General features: G+C 37.3%; 5 protein-coding genes and 1 pseudogene across 7 annotated transcripts in view; 2 read left to right on the top strand and 4 right to left on the bottom strand.

Moving 5' to 3' along the window:
- The window catches only part of LOC107629467 (plastidic glucose transporter 4-like), a 4881-nt gene extending 3771 nt beyond the window's left edge, over window positions 1-1110 (bottom strand). For 2 of the 3 annotated variants that reach the window (XM_021117655.1, XM_021117656.1), the window contains exons 1-5: window positions 964-1110; window positions 804-877; window positions 673-719; window positions 479-567; window positions 243-357 (exon numbers count right to left, since the gene is read on the bottom strand). Coding sequence is in view for 1 of the 3 variants with exons in the window: in XM_021117656.1 (XP_020973315.1) it covers window positions 243-357; window positions 479-567; window positions 673-684 (216 nt within the window). In the remaining 2 variants the exon portion in view is untranslated. The remainder of the gene's footprint in view (window positions 1-242; window positions 358-478; window positions 568-672; window positions 720-803; window positions 878-963) is intronic. The other variant, XM_021117654.1, reaches the window with a different exon arrangement.
- LOC110262445 (plastidic glucose transporter 4-like) lies at window positions 765-3776 on the bottom strand. Its single transcript, XM_021120107.1, has 9 exons — window positions 3761-3776; window positions 2849-3047; window positions 2682-2749; window positions 2194-2326; window positions 2038-2116; window positions 1845-1950; window positions 1238-1387; window positions 982-1110; window positions 765-877 (listed from the first exon to the last, which is right to left on the bottom strand). Exons 1-9 carry the CDS (start codon window positions 3774-3776, stop codon window positions 765-767), a joined length of 993 nt encoding a protein of 330 aa, XP_020975766.1.
- On the bottom strand, window positions 3543-5130 carry LOC110262378 (annotated as a pseudogene).
- On the top strand, window positions 7288-9569 carry LOC107629465 (protochlorophyllide-dependent translocon component 52, chloroplastic). Its single transcript, XM_016332267.2, has 6 exons — window positions 7288-8017; window positions 8136-8323; window positions 8424-8509; window positions 8600-8763; window positions 8857-9045; window positions 9126-9569. Exons 1-6 carry the CDS (start codon window positions 7466-7468, stop codon window positions 9567-9569), a joined length of 1623 nt encoding a protein of 540 aa, XP_016187753.1. The 5' UTR covers window positions 7288-7465.
- LOC107629464 lies at window positions 10075-12577 on the top strand. The gene has a single exon (XM_016332266.2). It carries the CDS (start codon window positions 10461-10463, stop codon window positions 12255-12257), a length of 1797 nt encoding a protein of 598 aa, XP_016187752.1. The 5' UTR covers window positions 10075-10460; the 3' UTR covers window positions 12258-12577.
- LOC107629463 (60S ribosomal protein L32-1) lies at window positions 13596-15526 on the bottom strand. The gene is made up of 3 exons (XM_016332265.2): window positions 15324-15526; window positions 13936-14117; window positions 13596-13852 (listed from the first exon to the last, which is right to left on the bottom strand). The coding sequence occupies exons 1-3, from the start codon at window positions 15411-15413 to the stop codon at window positions 13723-13725; spliced, it is 402 nt and encodes a 133-aa protein (XP_016187751.1). The 5' UTR covers window positions 15414-15526; the 3' UTR covers window positions 13596-13722.

Here is a 15800-nt window from a genome sequence, read left to right on the forward strand (position 1 = left end):
AAAGCTCAACACAGCAAGGTGGAGTAATTAGAGTATATAGAGAAAACTTGTTCTGTTTCATTCATCATTTTGTCAACTTAGCCATGTGATTATTGGTATAAACTCTCACTCACTACACTAAGGTTTTTAGACTTGCATTTTTAGCCTCTGAACAAAAATGTGAAAAGAAAATTCAAAATTTTGACAGCAACATAAAGGGAGTGATTAAAGTTGATATAATCTTCCATAGCAAAGTTACTTACCCAATGTGTGCCTAAGGACAAAGAGATCGCTTTAGCTCTGATTCTCGAGGCAAATATCTCAGGTAGAAGAAGAGCAGGCACAGGACCAGCACCAAGAGAAAAGGATAACACATAGCTGTTTAAGGTTCATTGATCATTGTTAAAAGAAATAGCGGAAAAAGGAATAATATGAACTATAAAGTAGTCTTTTGTCGAACGAAATTATGTTATTAAAAAAATAAATAAATAATACTTACGCGACAGTTCCAAGCACTGCAAGGGTACCAGAGTATGGTGCAAGGACACTCCAAGTGAAAGACAGAGAAAGAAGCAACATAGAAACAGCCTAGGAAAGAAAACACCAATGATATTTCATGCATTGTTTATCATAAGATCATGAATAGCTTATATGCATAAAACTAAAATCAAATATCAGAAAAGTCAACTAGACCTTTACAATCATTCATTGAGAAGTAGCAAGTTGAAAGGCATTTGTGACTGAAAAGTGAAAAGAATTCAACCTAGTGTTCAAAATCTTATGCATTAGGCCTTAGACAGATATAAGATGAGAAAAACTATTACCATTCCGGTAAAACTTGTGATAAGGAGACTTTTCCTTCCTTGTTTGTCCATCAAGGACGAAGCGATTACAGTGCCTGCAACAAAATCAAACACCAGCAGGAAATAACTTCACCTTTGTTCACATTATCCAGTTTTTCAGGACAAAAATAATGATACTAACCGAAGACATTTTAAGCACCAACAAGGGCACTTGCTGCAATGTCAGAAGCAATTCCAGCACTGCGGAAAACAGAAGTCGAATAATACACCACAGCATTAATTCCAGCAAACTTCTGAAACAAGAAAAGTGCTGCTCCAACACTGACAACTGCAGCACCAATTCACAAAGCATCAATCAATTTCAGAGTAAACTAAAAATTGAAACCAATCTTATACTAGATTTTTTATTTCTCCTGGTTAATGGAATATGGGATTAATCTTAAATTATTGAATACCTTTCCGATACCTGCTACTAAAAAGATCAAACCATCTTGCTTCAGGTTCAGAAGAACCTTGACTTGCTGCTGTTAAGTCATGCATAACCGAAGCAACTCTTTCTTTTCCATAAAGTGTTTTAATTGCTTTCTCTGCATCAGATACCCTTGCTGTAAAACAATAAATGTAAGTCTCTCACAAAACCTACAAGAAACTTGTTGCAATTGCCAAACATAAACACTATGATTCTAGAATTTCATGCTACTTAGAAACATTAAGGAAACCATTCATGTCAATGATTGTGGAATTGCAGGACAACCTGAAAGAGCCATCTAGGACTTTCTGGAGAAACTGCCATTCCTAGTGCTAACAGAACAGATGGAACAACCGAAATTCCAAACATTGTCCGCCACCTTATGGAATTGAATAAAGAGAGAAGGAAAAGAGGATGCATGTTAACAAACATTAGATTCACAGTTTAACAAAAAATTTAAAGGCTTCCATCAACTATACAACAAAATTTCAAGGTTAACAATCATATATATGTTACTATCTCTATTTGATATTTGTATTCAGAAGAAAAATAAATAGCTCAATACCATATAGGATTTCCTGCCAGAGGCAAACCGGCTACTAGTGCTGCAAGAATCCCAATACATATAAAAAGTTGATTAACAGATCCAAGTGCACCGCGAATTTCAGTTGGAGAAATCTGTTCATTGTAAGGAATTACCTAAGCAGTCAATATAAAATATATAAACAAGATTAGAAATGTTAAAATAATTTATAGCAGCACCACCTCAGATATGTATAATGGTACAATTGCAGATGTAACACCGATTCCTATACCAGCTAGCAAGCGGCCAACAATCATCGTCTGAATGCTTTGAGCTGTAGCACTGTAATTTGTGATGTTCAGCATCATTTCAAAAAAACATGAAAGATCAAACCTTGAACTCAAGGACAACTGATTGACCAAAGAAATGCTCCAACTGCTAGTGGAATTGCATCTAACTGAAAGGTCCTAGTTCGGCCGAATTTGTCAGCCAATGCTCCACCAGTGAATGAACCCACAGTGGCGCCAGCAAGTAGAGAGCTGACAATCCATCCTGTTGATGGATTTTATAGTCATGAAAATCATGAGAAAGGGATTGTTGGAGCATTTTCAAGAGAAACTGGAACTTTTAGAAACAAAAATTTTATAGATAGTGGGACATAAATAATGGTTTTGCACAAAAATGCAAAAGTAACAAATAATTAAATTACACTCCATACCATACAAAAACTGAAGGTTTTTCTCAGTTCAATGTGTTTATAAGTAACATTAACAGAAAACTTTCCATGAACATAAAACTTAAAATGCCTGAGGTAAAGAATAAGAAAATTGTATTTCATAAACATTTACAGCTTTCTTTTCTCATAAGATCAAATAGACTAGATTAATTTGCAACAAAAAGGGTGCACCTTGTAGTACAGTGTTCTCAGTAATACCAAGATCCTTGGCCAGGTACTCAAGAGCTCCATTTACCACCCTACAAGAAACAGGGCATTGTCAAAGTTTTCCAAATGGGAAAAGAATAATGAATATGAAAATCACTCAATTAAGATGTAGTGCAAATCACTCATATAACTTTGATGGCAATACAGATTCTAGATATGCTGCAGTATAAATCCAGTTATCTGCAGAGTAAAATGAATATGAAAATCCATACCCAAGATGATAACCGAATAAAGTGGCTCCAAGGCAAGCAACACCAACAAAGGGCAAGACAGTCCCAGAAGATTTTCCAGGAACATTATTAGCAGGGAGAAGATCTTCAACATCTTCATCTGCAATGCAACTTCAGTAAGAAACTTTTTTGAGAGGCATAAGCTCCTTCACAATATGCAAATTCTGGATATTATGATATTAAGACACATCAAATCAAGGGATGTAACAAAAAGCAGCTATAATGGATAATACTACAGATTAACACAACATGGTTTTGCAAAATGCCTAATTGTACTTGGAAAAATTACATAGCCAAACTATATTTTTCGGTTGTCCATAATCATTGATCTAACATTCTGCTAGAATTAATCACGCAAAGAAATGAGTCCTAGTAAGGAAATCTCTCAAAGATTCCTACATGAGTATACATTCACATAGACAAGAGTTGACAAAAAATATCTAAACAATGAGAATACCTAACATAAATATCTAAACAAGAGTTGCGCGAATATCTTGTATATAACAATGAGAATACCTAAATCATTAATTAGTTATTGTGAAAACCACAGTAAAGTATTTAAATGATAAATTTTTAGATACAACTTCCAAAACAGTGACATAATATATAGATCTATTATTACATACATCATTTGTGAGATGAAAAGGTGGGAAAAAACTTGACAAAAAAAAATAAAAGGTTTCCCTTTGAGACTCTTAGTTTTTTATATTTCAGAAGTGTAAAAATCGCATAGTTTCATAACGGTCATAAATAAGAACATTAGAATGTAACAAAGGGGAGCGACAACACCCTTTTATGATATTGGACACCTACAAATAAATCCAACCATGGATAATGATGATGATGCCAAAAGTAACCTATTGAAGAGCATTGGCACCAGTAACAATCTCAAGAATTTCACCTGTGATCTTAGCCTGACGTTCCCTATTGTAGACAATGGATAAGTTCTTCTTCAACTCAACAGCATTATCAGTTGCACTGCTCATTGCACTCATTCTAGCAGCAAGCTCACTTGCAAGTGATTCTTGAAGTGCTCTCTTGGCTGTTGAGATAAAGCGGCAAGAGAGCATCAAGGATCTGAACAGGATCTTGTTCAAACTCCAAAATTGGTGAATAGTCTTCTGTCTTTGTCCTCACAGCATTCCTCTCTACAGTTAGCTTTCCTTCCTTTGTTGTTAGCCTGAAGAACTCATCATCAGCAGCATCAACACAGTTTCCATTGATGTCACAAATCTCTCCCTTTGGCGATAGTGGAAGTAAGGTATGAATCACAGGATCTGATTTCACCAATGACACAAACTTTGTGTACAAGAGTTCTACTTTGTCAACCTCTTCACTGAAAACAGCGAGAAGGCATCATCAGCAATTGCCTGAGCCTCTTTCGCAGTTGGGAGCGATCCTTCTTCTAGAAACCGATCAACTGGTATGTAAGGTCTACGGAGGAAGTAAGAGTTACCCTTCTTGCCAACACTAATGATAGTGTAGTCAAGACCAAGATCCTTCAATTCAGCAATTCTTGCCTCAGCTTTCTTGATGATGTTATTGTTGAAACCACCAGAGACCTCTATCACCAGTGCACACAACCAGTGCTACCTTCTTCACTGGCCTAACTTTTGTGAGAGGGACATCAATGTCCTCAGTTTGGAGCTGCTCGTTGATGTTGTAGAGGACCTCAACAAGAGTCTCTGAGAAGGGTCTTCCATTAACAACAGCTTCTTGAGTCCTTCTGACTTTAGCGGCTGCAACAAGCTTCATTGCTTCTGTGATCTTCTGTGTGTTTTTGACAGATTCAATGCGGGTTCTGAGCTCTCTGAGACCACACTGTACTGGGGTGACAGAAGAACGTGAGAGGCTGCATGAGGGTGAATTTTGTGAAGGGAGCTGAAAAGGGTTGAGAACAGAATGGAAAGAGAGGTTGGAGGCATCAGAAAGAGAAGGTTTTGAAGACACCCGACATAGTGAGATTGGAACAAGACATTGTCGCAGATGGAGTACCTTTTGGGGCTTCTGCAGTGTAAGTAGATTACAACAGCAGAAAGAGAGCTAGAGAAAGAGGGTTGTGGTGTATTGGTTTGGTTGGTTTATGTTGAGATTGGTGTTATCTCTCCTTGTGTGTTCATGAGATGCTCAATTTGCTATGGTTTATCAAGTGAGGAATGAGTGGAGGGAATGAGAGGGAGTGGATGAGATTTTGGGATAACGATTTCCGGTTGGCGGAGAGAGCATATTGCTGTGTACCCAATACTTGTGGTTCTTGTGGGTCCAATATGATGTGGCTTTGTCTAAACAGAGTTGGGTAACACAAAATCTTTTGTTTTTTCGTTCAAATTAGATAAAGTATGATATCTAAGATCATATTGTTACTATGTCATTCGTATTTTAACCTTAATTTTCACCTTTTCCTGTCATAGTTGAGGTTTGAACCCCGCATCGGGTATGTCTAAAACGAGCACGACCATTATGTACTTATTGGATACGCTACATTTATATAGATTATTAGATTTGATTAGATAAAAATCAAAGGTTAATATGAAAGAAGAGCATTGATGGACTCTAATAAATATAGAATATCCTAGTACATAAATAAATGTTTTAAATGATAATACTTTAATACACAATATTTTAAATGGTAACAAAATCTTTTATTCTTAAATAATTAAATATACAATATATAAATACAAAAATATGAGTATTCTTTATTCAATAAGATTAATTATTATGCAAGAAATTTTTATAATATTAAAAAATCATATTTAAATAAAATTTTAAACTGTAACATAAAAATATAAAATATATAAATATAAAAAAAATAAAAGTATTTTGAAAATATTATGACATTTGTAAGACCTAAAGTAAACATATAGGTCTTACTTATATTAGTAAGACATAAACCAATCAAACTTACGTAATTAAAAATATAAAACATATAAATACAAAAAAAATATTTTGAAAATATTATGACATTTGTACACTAATTTTTCATATATATATATATGATAAATTCTACTCTATTTTTTATATTTTAACATGTAAATTACCCTTTATGACATGTCACCTTTTAATTGGTTATTATGTTAACTATGATTAAGCTATTTTGTAATTAAAAAATTATTTAAAAGAATAAATGTATAATTTGATAAAATATTAAAAATTGAATCTTTACTCTCTGTAACCTCGTTGTTTCTCTCTCTGATTGCTCTTCTGTGTTTGATTTCAATTTGTAGTAGATCTACGATTAGTTAAAGAGAGTGTATTTGATCGTGCTGCTATTTTGTAGTTGTCTTTTGCTCTTTAGTTCACATAATTTCGTGTCACATATAAATTTTTAATTATCAGGATGCATTAGTCTATAATTTAGGGTTGTGATAACTATTGCATATATTAAAGTGATGCTTGAATTAGATATGCATTTGATTCATCCGTCTATTAGAATTTAAATTGGACTATATCAATTAGTTCAAAGCCGTTCTTTGGAATGGCTATGGATAGGGGTGGCAAACGGGCCTAACCCGCCGGGCCGGCTCGCGTAACCCGCCAAAAAGGCGGGTTGGGCTGAAAAATTGGGACTGCCAAATAGCAAAAGCCGGCCTAATCCGGACTGCTTAAACCGCGGGCTTTGGCGGGGCAGGGCAGGCTTCTGATAAACCCCATATTTAGAATTTATCTTGTGTTGAATTTAGAGGGTTTTGTCAACCTTTCTCCCATTTATCCAATGAAATAGCATGGTTTTGTAAATTCTCCTTTAATTGTGCTTAAGAGTGAAAACATGCTTGTATTTATATATTTTATATTTAATTATTTAAAAATAAAAGATTCTGTTACCATTTAAAATATTGTATATTAAAGTATTGTCATTTAAAGCATTTATTTATGTATTAGGATATTCTGTATTTATTAGAGTACATCAATGCTCTTCTTTCATATTAGCCTTTGATTTTTATCTAATTAAATCTAATGGTTTATATAAGTGTGGCGCATCCAATAAACACATAATGGTTGTGCTCGTTTTAGACATACCCAAAAACATCAGACCACGATTTTTTTTCGTGCATATCATAATTTCCGTAAAGTTGATAAGTAAGAGTCGTTAGATAAAAATTTAGTCAAATCAGTAAGTAAAGTCGAGTGCACGTGAGTTTTTACTTTAAACAAATATAAAAGAATACGAAAGAAATGAGAGATTCTATTTTTTTTTTCTTAATTAAAATAAAAAAATTAGGAGGATCTATTTCTATTTTCTACTAAAAAGGTAAAGGTAAATAGTGTGGAGTATCGGTAGTGTATCCACACGATAGAGATAGTGTGTTGAGCAAGCATTTTGTCCTTGCACATTTTTGAGGCTCAGGCTTCTTTTCGTCACATAAATACCAAAAACGGAATGATCACCATAAAATTGACAAACTTGAGCCACTAGTTTTTCTTCAACATCTTCTGATGAGTTGAAGTGTTGGGTTTCTTGCATTTGTGTTCCTCTCTCGTACTTCTAGTTCCTTTGGATTCATTGAACCAAAGGGAACTATGGAAACTATGATATCTTTCTCTGCTCCTTCATTTCTTCACATCCCAACACCGCATGAACCAACAACCCCACCACTTAGGAAATCCATGTTCTTCAGCACTACTACTACTACTAATACTACTACTCAAGTAACCAATTCACCATTACTCTCTATAGTTCATGGAAACAAATCAAAATCCAAGCTTTTCACTGCCTTGTCACCATCTCCATTGACAGAATCCAGCAACACACCTGAGGCTGAGACGGAAGTTGAATCAAAGGGAGAGAAGTTTGATTGGTACTCTCAGTGGTATCCAGTGATGCCAATATGTGACCTTGACAAGAGGGCACCCCACGGGAAGAAAGTTTTGGGGATTGATGTGGTTGTGTGGTGGGATAGGAATGAGAGTGCATGGAAGGTGTTTGATGATGCATGCCCTCACAGATTGGCACCTTTGTCTGAGGGAAGGATCGATCAATGGGGCAGATTGCAGTGTGTCTACCATGGTTGGTGTTTTAATGGCTCTGGGGACTGTAAGCTCATTCCTCAGGCACCCCCTGATGCTCCTCCGGTAACAACAATTCTTATTAGTAACATTCATAGTCAATGTTCTATTAATTTTTGTCTTGTTTTCCTTTCATTGTCTGATATGCTCTATAAAGCAATCATTAAGTTGTGGTAATGTGCAGTTTCATACCTTCAAAAAAGCATGTGTAGCCGCATACCCAAGTACCGTGCAGAGTGGTATCTTGTGGTTTTGGCCAAATTCTGATCCTCAATATAAAGATATTCTTGAAAGAAAGAAACCCCCATACATACCAGAGATTGATGATCCCTCATACACTAGCTTGATGGGAAACAGAGATATTCCTTATGGGTATGTATCATATTTCCAGAATCCAAGAGATTTCTTTCAAGCCATGAAAACTGTTTCTCCGCTTAGCACAGCTTTCTAACAAAATGAATATTGATTTCAGCTATGAGGTGCTGATAGAGAACCTTATGGACCCTGCACATGTTCCGTACGCACATTATGGAATAATGCGTACGCAGAAACCAAAAGGCATATAAGATAAATCCTTTAAATTCAGTTCAATTTATATTTGTTTTTATATATGGCACTCATGTGTAGAGGGCTTAACTGACTCTGCAGTGAAAGTTGATAGAGAAGGAGGCAGGCCACTAGAATTGGCAATTGAAAAGTTAGATGTCAACGGTTTTTTAGCAGAGCAGGGTTGGAGCAAAAGCAAATTCATGCCGCCATGCGTATTTTATGCATATAGCCATGATCAACCAGCCCCATCCGGTGAAAATCAGGTAAATTGTTGAGAAATGTGAGTTTTTGGTGCAAACATACCAACACAGTTTTTTATGAGGTTGTATAATGTGTGTTGAATTTGATTAATGCAGAAGTCATCAAAACAGAAGAAATTTTCCTTAATCTTTGTTTGCATTCCGGTTAGTCCTGGTAAAAGCAGACTGATATGGTGCTTCCCACGAAACTTTGGACTGTGGATGGACAAAATTGTGCCGCGGTGGTTTTTTCATGTTGGACAAAACCTTATTCTAGATTCAGATTTATATCTTCTTCATGTTGAGGTAATTCAGATTTGTGTCTGAATAGCTACTACTCTTCCTTTGTTTACCATCCTCTGAGAAGGATGAAATTGTTTTGACAGGAATACAAACTTATGGATGTTGGTTCAGCGAACTGGGCGAAAGCCTGTTTCGTGCCAACAAAGTCAGATGCACTTGTGGTCGGTTTTAGAAAGTGGCTAAACAAGTATGCAGGTGGGCAAGTTGATTGGAGAGGTAAATACAGTGGAGTTCTTGCGCCAACGCCACCCAGGGAGCAGCTTTTTGACAGGTATTGGTCGCATGTGGTGAACTGCCGGAGCTGCAACCTTGCATATAAGAGCCTCAATGTGGCTGAAGTGGCGCTTCAGATCATATGTGTTGCTTCAATAGGGATTGTTGCTGCAATGAAGCAGGGAACCATGTCTACATTCACAAGAAGTTCAATGGTTGTGGTTGCAGTGCTCTCATTCGCCTTGTCTCGTTGGCTAGCTCACTTCATATACAAGAATTTCCGTTATCATGATTACAACCATGCATTCCGCTGACCTGAAATGCATAATAGTCGATGTGAACAACTGAACTATGTTCATATGTGTAGTTAATAAAATATAGGTGCTTACAATCCCTTTTGGGTGATTTTATTTAGGAAAAAATGTTTTCAAAGTGCCAACTATTGGGACCAGTAGCTCATAATTACTTCAGTCCACGCACACCAATTTGAGCATAGCTCTGGCAAAATGCAATGAATTTTGATTGAATTTCTTGTCTAAGAAACCATAGTGAATATTTCTTTCTATTCGAATAACTGTATAAATAAATAAAATTATTAGCACAATATATTGAGACACTAAAAATGTGAATATTTTTAAGTTGGAAACCTGGGAAATTGATAGTTAAGAATAGTTAGATAATAATTTTACATATTTGATTATATTATATCTAACTATTCTCAATTAGTAATTAGTAATTAGTAATTTCACATCGTGAATTTCACATTGTGAGTTTTAGAGAAAACAATAATGGTAGGTAGGTTGGAAAGGTTGTAAGAATATGATAGAAGATGTAGGCCAAGAGAAATATTTAGATTAGAGTAAACAATAAAAGAGACGGCGACAACATACGCACTACTGTAAATTCGGTGGCTACAAACGAAGACCGACATACCGAAGAAGAAGAATATGGCAACAACAGAATCGAACTCTTGAATCTTGATCCTCAGAGAGTCAAACTGTATCCGCTGCTATGCCAGTAGGAGCAAGTAGAAAGTAAGTAGTAATAAAAAAGATTAGATTAATGAGTAATCAGAGAGTTAAGTGAGTAATCACGCTCAGCAGATCCTACTCATCTGAACCACCTTCCTTCCACACTACGCATTGCCGCATCGCTTTCTTTTCTTTGAACCCACCCCGCACCAGAACTCAGATCTCAGAAACACAATGAAGGACTCACACTCACACCCAAGCAGCTCCGCCGCCGCCGCCACCACGGCAGCGGAGCCAATAGCACAGAACATGATAAAGCTCATAAGCAACCTCTGTTTCTCTGTCTTCGTTTTCTCGGTCCTAATCTTCACCGTCATTGCCATTACCTACCAGCCACCAGACCCATGGCTCCAATCAGCGCCAGCACTCACTACTCTCTTCACCCAATCAGAAAATGCCACGTTTCACATCGACACTTCTATCATCAAAACCGGCGAGGATATTTCCCCTTCGCCACAGGATCCGCCGCTTCCCTTTCCTTCACAATCGGCCGCCGCTCCTGCCGTCACGGAGGCCGTCATCGAGAAGGCCGAGGAGCGGATCGCAAATTTAACCCCGCCGTTAGCTTCCCCTGCCGACTCTGATGACGCCGTCGGCGTCGTCCGCGGACCCTGCGCCGACGCAGCCGCCTCCGGAACCCTAAACTGCTCCGATCCTCGCGTCTTGATTGCAGTCGAGAGGTTCAACCTAAGGACTTTCAAGTCGATCGCGTTCTTTGATTACCAGACGCCGGTGAACGGCTCTACAGCCGACGAGTGCGACGTCGCGTGGCGGTTCCGGAACAAGAGGGAGAAGTCGTGGCGGAAGTACCGTGACTTCCGGCGGTTCAAGCTGCAGCTCACCGACGATTGTAAGTACAAGGTGGTGCACGCCGGCCGATGGCATTCAGGTAGCAATGCGCGGAGGAACCCGGCGCTCCGTCCGCGAAATGAAGGTGCTCGCAGTGGTGCCAACGGTAAGGGTAAGGCTTTGCCAAAAATTTCAAACCGTGATGATGAGATTAATGATACTATTCCTACTTTGGGATCCGCAATTAACTTTAGGAATGGCAAGTATCTGTATTATTCAAGGGGTGGGGATTATTGCAAAGGGATGAATCATTATATGTGGAGTTTCTTGTGTGGATTGGGTGAGGCTATGTTTTTGAATAGGACTTTTGTGATGGATTTGAGTGTTTGCTTAGCTGCAACATATAATCCTAGCCATAAGGATGAGGAAGGGAAGGATTTTCGGTATTATTTCGATTTCGAGCATCTGAAGGAGGTGGCTTCCATTGTGGAGGAAGGTGAGTTCGTGAGAGATTGGAAGAAGTGGGATAAGACCCATTTGAAGAGGAACAAGGTTCCTGTTAGGAAGGTTGTGACACACAAGGCGACTCCCATGCAGCTTAAGAAGGACAAGAGCACCATCATTTGGAGGCAGTTTGATGCGCCAGAGCCGGAGAATTACTGGTATAGAGTCTGCGAAGGCGAGGCTGCAAAGTATATTCAGAGGCCCTGGCATGCTTTGTGGAAGTCCAAGAGGTTGATGAATATTGTTACAGAGATCAGTGGAAGGATGGACTGGGATTTTGATGCAGTCCATGTGGTTCGAGGGGAGAAAGCTCAGAACAAGGAGCTGTGGCCTCATTTAGATTACGACACATCGCCGGATGTTCTTGTTGAGAAGCTGAAAGGAATGATCCAACCTCAGAGGAATTTGTATATTGCCACCAATGAGCCTTTCTACAATTACTTCGACAAGTTGAGACCCAACTACAAGGTCCATTTGCTTGATGATTATAAGGAACTGTGGGGAACTACGAGTGAGTGGTACAACGAAACCACACTTCTCAACAACGGAAAACCCGTCGAGTTTGATGGATACATGAGAGCTGCAGTCGATACAGAAGTCTTTTATCGTGGTAAGACACACGTGGAGACATTCTATAATTTGACTAAAGATTGCAAGGACGGCGTAAATACATGCTGATCATGTTGATGCTGATGGTTTCAATGTTTATTGGGAATTTTTATAGTTGAATCAGGTCTAGTCAGTTTCAGATTCATACCATTGGGGTAAATCGAGCTTCTTGTTGTACTTGCTTGTTCTTTTATTGTATTCTAATGATGATTGATGATTTTGTGAGTTGCCATGATGTTATACAAGTACAACTATGGGATATCCCCTTCTCTCTTCCTCTTCGTTAGAATGTTTTCTTATAGATTTTGAGACGTCTCTATATTGAAACTTAAGAAGGGCTTCAAGTCTAAATTAGCTAATGCAACATTTGTCCAAGGCGTTTAAGATTCTATTTGATACTTATGTTTTAGCACATTATGAACTTTATAGCCAAACTTCATCTACTAGCTCAGCAAAGCCCTGTAGTCTTTTTCTGAAATTTAACTCCCCGTCTTGCTATGTGCAACTGTGCATTTCAATCATCATTTACTTCTGTCTTGATACCGTTTCAGTAAGCCAATAACAGATCTCTTGGACAGCAGGGGATTGCAATTTTATGGCAAACCAGTACCTTCCATGTCTTCGTCCATTGTTGATTATACTTTGCTGTCGTTCTTATACCTCTACGCTCTAGAATGGATTTCATTTTAAAACGACACCATTTTTTACCTTACTAGGGTGATCCTACCATCTGCGTTTTGTGTTAATAACTGTTTGTCTTCACATAGTGTTCATTCTTATTGATTTATTCCAGTATAAAAAAAAACACGGTCAGCATCCATGGTCCAAGTAAGATAACCTTATGACTGCGAGTAACAAGGATGAGCACGTTCATGTTCAGTGTTTAGCAAAACATGGCACCTAGGATTTCATGATGCTCTAATGGAATTTTGCCTTCCGCCGAGTTTACTACACTTTAAAAAGGAGGAATTACTTAATTGTTACACTACTATGCAGTACATTTTTGTTAGGATCTCATGCACACTCGTGTTGGGACTTGGGAGTCCTTTTAAGTTGCAAATTGTTCACCAAGAAGCTAACAAGTAATGATCGCAGGATTTTACGTTGGAATGTCTTTCTCACATAATCAACATGCAATTGTTAAATAAAATCAAAAATGCAGGAAAGATTGAGTCTATGGTAGTCTTATAATCATCCGCTTTGGTTTCTCTGTAATTTGATTCATACCGAGTCTGTGGTAGTCTTATAAAAACTACAGAATCATACTGATTTTAATAGTTATCATTTATTCCTGACTAATTACAAGTGAGTTATTTCTTTAGCATTCCATCCTAATTATAGAATAAATAACCTCAGTAGCCGAGAAAAATGGATATCATTTCCGGTGACAAAAGAAACAATTTGAGATGGCAAGATAAACAAAATGCGAAATAAAATCTTTAATTGTATACCATGTTACAAATTCTTTTGAACAAATAAAATACCGGTCAAAAACCTAAAGGTCACAAATACATAAAAGACATTAATTGAATGTCTACTCGTCCTCCTGGCTACGTAGCCTGGCAGTCTTGTTTGTCACTACCACATCAAGCTGGGCAGCTCTCTCTACTATATCCTTCCTCTTCCTTGTTGATACATTGTGTGCAATCTCTGCACAGTAGGTCCTGAAATCATAGAATACCTTATTTCAATAACCCATTCAGATTATTCAGTTGACACACTAAAATAAGTTTGTTAAATGGGGAACCTGTTGTGCATCATGAGCAGTTCCAAGTCCTTAACATTGTGAACAACAAATTTCTTGAAACCATTGGGAAGATAGTGTCGGGTCTTCTTGTCAGACCCGTAACCAATATTTGGCATCAAAGTGCATCCCTTAAACTTTCTCCTCACACGAGAATCAATACCCTTGGGTCTGCGCCAGTTTTCCTGTTTAACACAATACAAGAAAAATTTATCTTAAAAACATTGTAAACCAATCACAACCTGTCAATCTATTGACTACACAGAAAAACAAGAATATAGAAGATCTTTACTGCAATCTCAGTCGAAAGATGGTGATAATTTGGATATTAATCACAGATGATCATAATTTTGGGAAAAATTGCATCATTGATTGCAGAGAGGGAACATTCATCAATGAAAATTCTAACCATTTATTTTGTTTTAGGAAAGGATTTTATTGCAAAAGGGATGAATTACATATTTAAGTGAATTCAAGATGTAAACAGGAAAATAGTAACAGAAGGCTTATTATTAACAAAAGCCAGCTGTGTCGCAGGCCTGTAAAAATTTCTATATGCCCTTAAAACGAAACATCCAGGTACAGGCATAGACTCTGGACATTAGATACCACGGGCATGAACACATCAATATCAAATCACTGATACAAAACAAAAGAAACAATAACATAAAAGTAAAGACTTGAATCAATTGTATGAGATCAGATGGTAGTGCATGTTTTGAATCATCATTCTATTACAGAATAGGTGGATAAGCATCCTCATATCTCATCAACATTGTTATTCTCATGAAAAAGGGCATTACAGTGAGTTCAAACATAAAAACACAGATACATGAAAAAAAACAATGACTTGAAAAATGTAAGACACTGAGGCCCATTTATAAACATGGATAAAGGGATCAGGAAATTAATCTCTCACCAGGTAGCACACCAAAGGAGCAAGTAAGACTGGGTGTCATAAATTATCATCAAATCCCAATATACAAAACATGCTTAAACAAGTTCAAAATTTAAACACACAAAAAAAACCACAAATAATTCAGATCTTACAATGTGAAAGCCTATAAATGGGATCAGATAGTCAGAGGGTCACCATGCATCAAAATAGATGGTAAGACTGGGTGTCAACAAGTTTATCGTCACATCCCATTTGCAATATAAATTATATAAGACAAGAACAAATCATCAATATTGAAACAAAGATAATAATTTTTAAAAAAAATATTTCAAATTAAGAAAAGGATCAGATAAGAATGTCAATCACCACCTTACACCTTGTATAGGTGCAACTTAAGACTGGGGCGACAAAATACTATCATCATATCCTTTCATGAATCAAATCAAATTACACAAATTTCAAGATTTGAGGCGCGCGAGAAAAATGCTTATACCTTAACGGAGATCTTGCGGTCGCTCTGGGGCCTCTTGAACTTCTTGACCCTCTTCTTCACGATCTTCTTCGAAAGCAACGGCACCGCCATTTTTGATTCGGGACTCGGGAGGCTCCGATGGCTGAGATTTATGAGAGAACACACACAACTATTTATAAGTGCGAGTATGCTGCTAGGGTTTGCCGTTTTTTGCAGCAGCTGCTAGGGTTTTAGATGGCAGTGTAAATGGGCTTGGGCTTGACCTTGAGCTTTGTCTTGGTCAATAGTGAAGCCTTGGACCAAGTAAAGCTACAATCCAGCAGATTCTTTAGCATGAGCCCTGTTTAATTTTTACTATTTCACTCAAAGAAGAAACTATAAAAATAAATAAATGAATATGTTCATATACTTCATACAGGCTCAATTTTTTACACATGAAAATAATTATCGTGTAACTCAATAAAATAAAAATGTATAAAATATTTATACTACTATGAT

Source organism: Arachis ipaensis, chromosome B03, assembly GCF_000816755.2.
Source record: "Arachis ipaensis cultivar K30076 chromosome B03, Araip1.1, whole genome shotgun sequence".
In the NCBI taxonomy this organism is placed as follows: Eukaryota; Viridiplantae; Streptophyta; class Magnoliopsida; order Fabales; family Fabaceae; genus Arachis; species Arachis ipaensis.

Bases quoted from the DNA above. Each gene is read 5' to 3' on its own strand.
- LOC110262445 (XM_021120107.1), bottom strand. The intron at 1,388-1,844 runs GTTTGCCTCTGG...ATTGTTTTACAG, and splicing joins TCTTGCAGCACTAGTAGCCG to CAAGGGTATCTGATGCAGAG. The intron at 1,111-1,237 runs GTATTCAATAAT...TTGGTGCTGCAG, and splicing joins TAGTAGCAGGTATCGGAAAG to TTGTCAGTGTTGGAGCAGCA.
- LOC107629465 (XM_016332267.2), top strand. From the start codon at position 7,466: ATGGAAACTATGATATCTTTCTCTGCTCCTTCATTTCTTCACATCCCA. The intron at 8,510-8,599 runs GCATATAAGATA...CTGACTCTGCAG, and splicing joins GCGTACGCAGAAACCAAAAG to TGAAAGTTGATAGAGAAGGA. The intron at 8,764-8,856 runs GTAAATTGTTGA...TGATTAATGCAG, and splicing joins CCCCATCCGGTGAAAATCAG to AAGTCATCAAAACAGAAGAA.
- LOC107629464 (XM_016332266.2), top strand. From the start codon at position 10,461: ATGAAGGACTCACACTCACACCCAAGCAGCTCCGCCGCCGCCGCCACC.
- LOC107629463 (XM_016332265.2), bottom strand. From the start codon at position 15,413: ATGGCGGTGCCGTTGCTTTCGAAGAAGATCGTGAAGAAGAGGGTCAAG. The intron at 14,118-15,323 runs GTATAAGCATTT...TGTGTTAAACAG, and splicing joins ACCGCAAGATCTCCGTTAAG to GAAAACTGGCGCAGACCCAA. The intron at 13,853-13,935 runs GTTCCCCATTTA...CTATGATTTCAG, and splicing joins CTGCTCATGATGCACAACAG to GACCTACTGTGCAGAGATTG.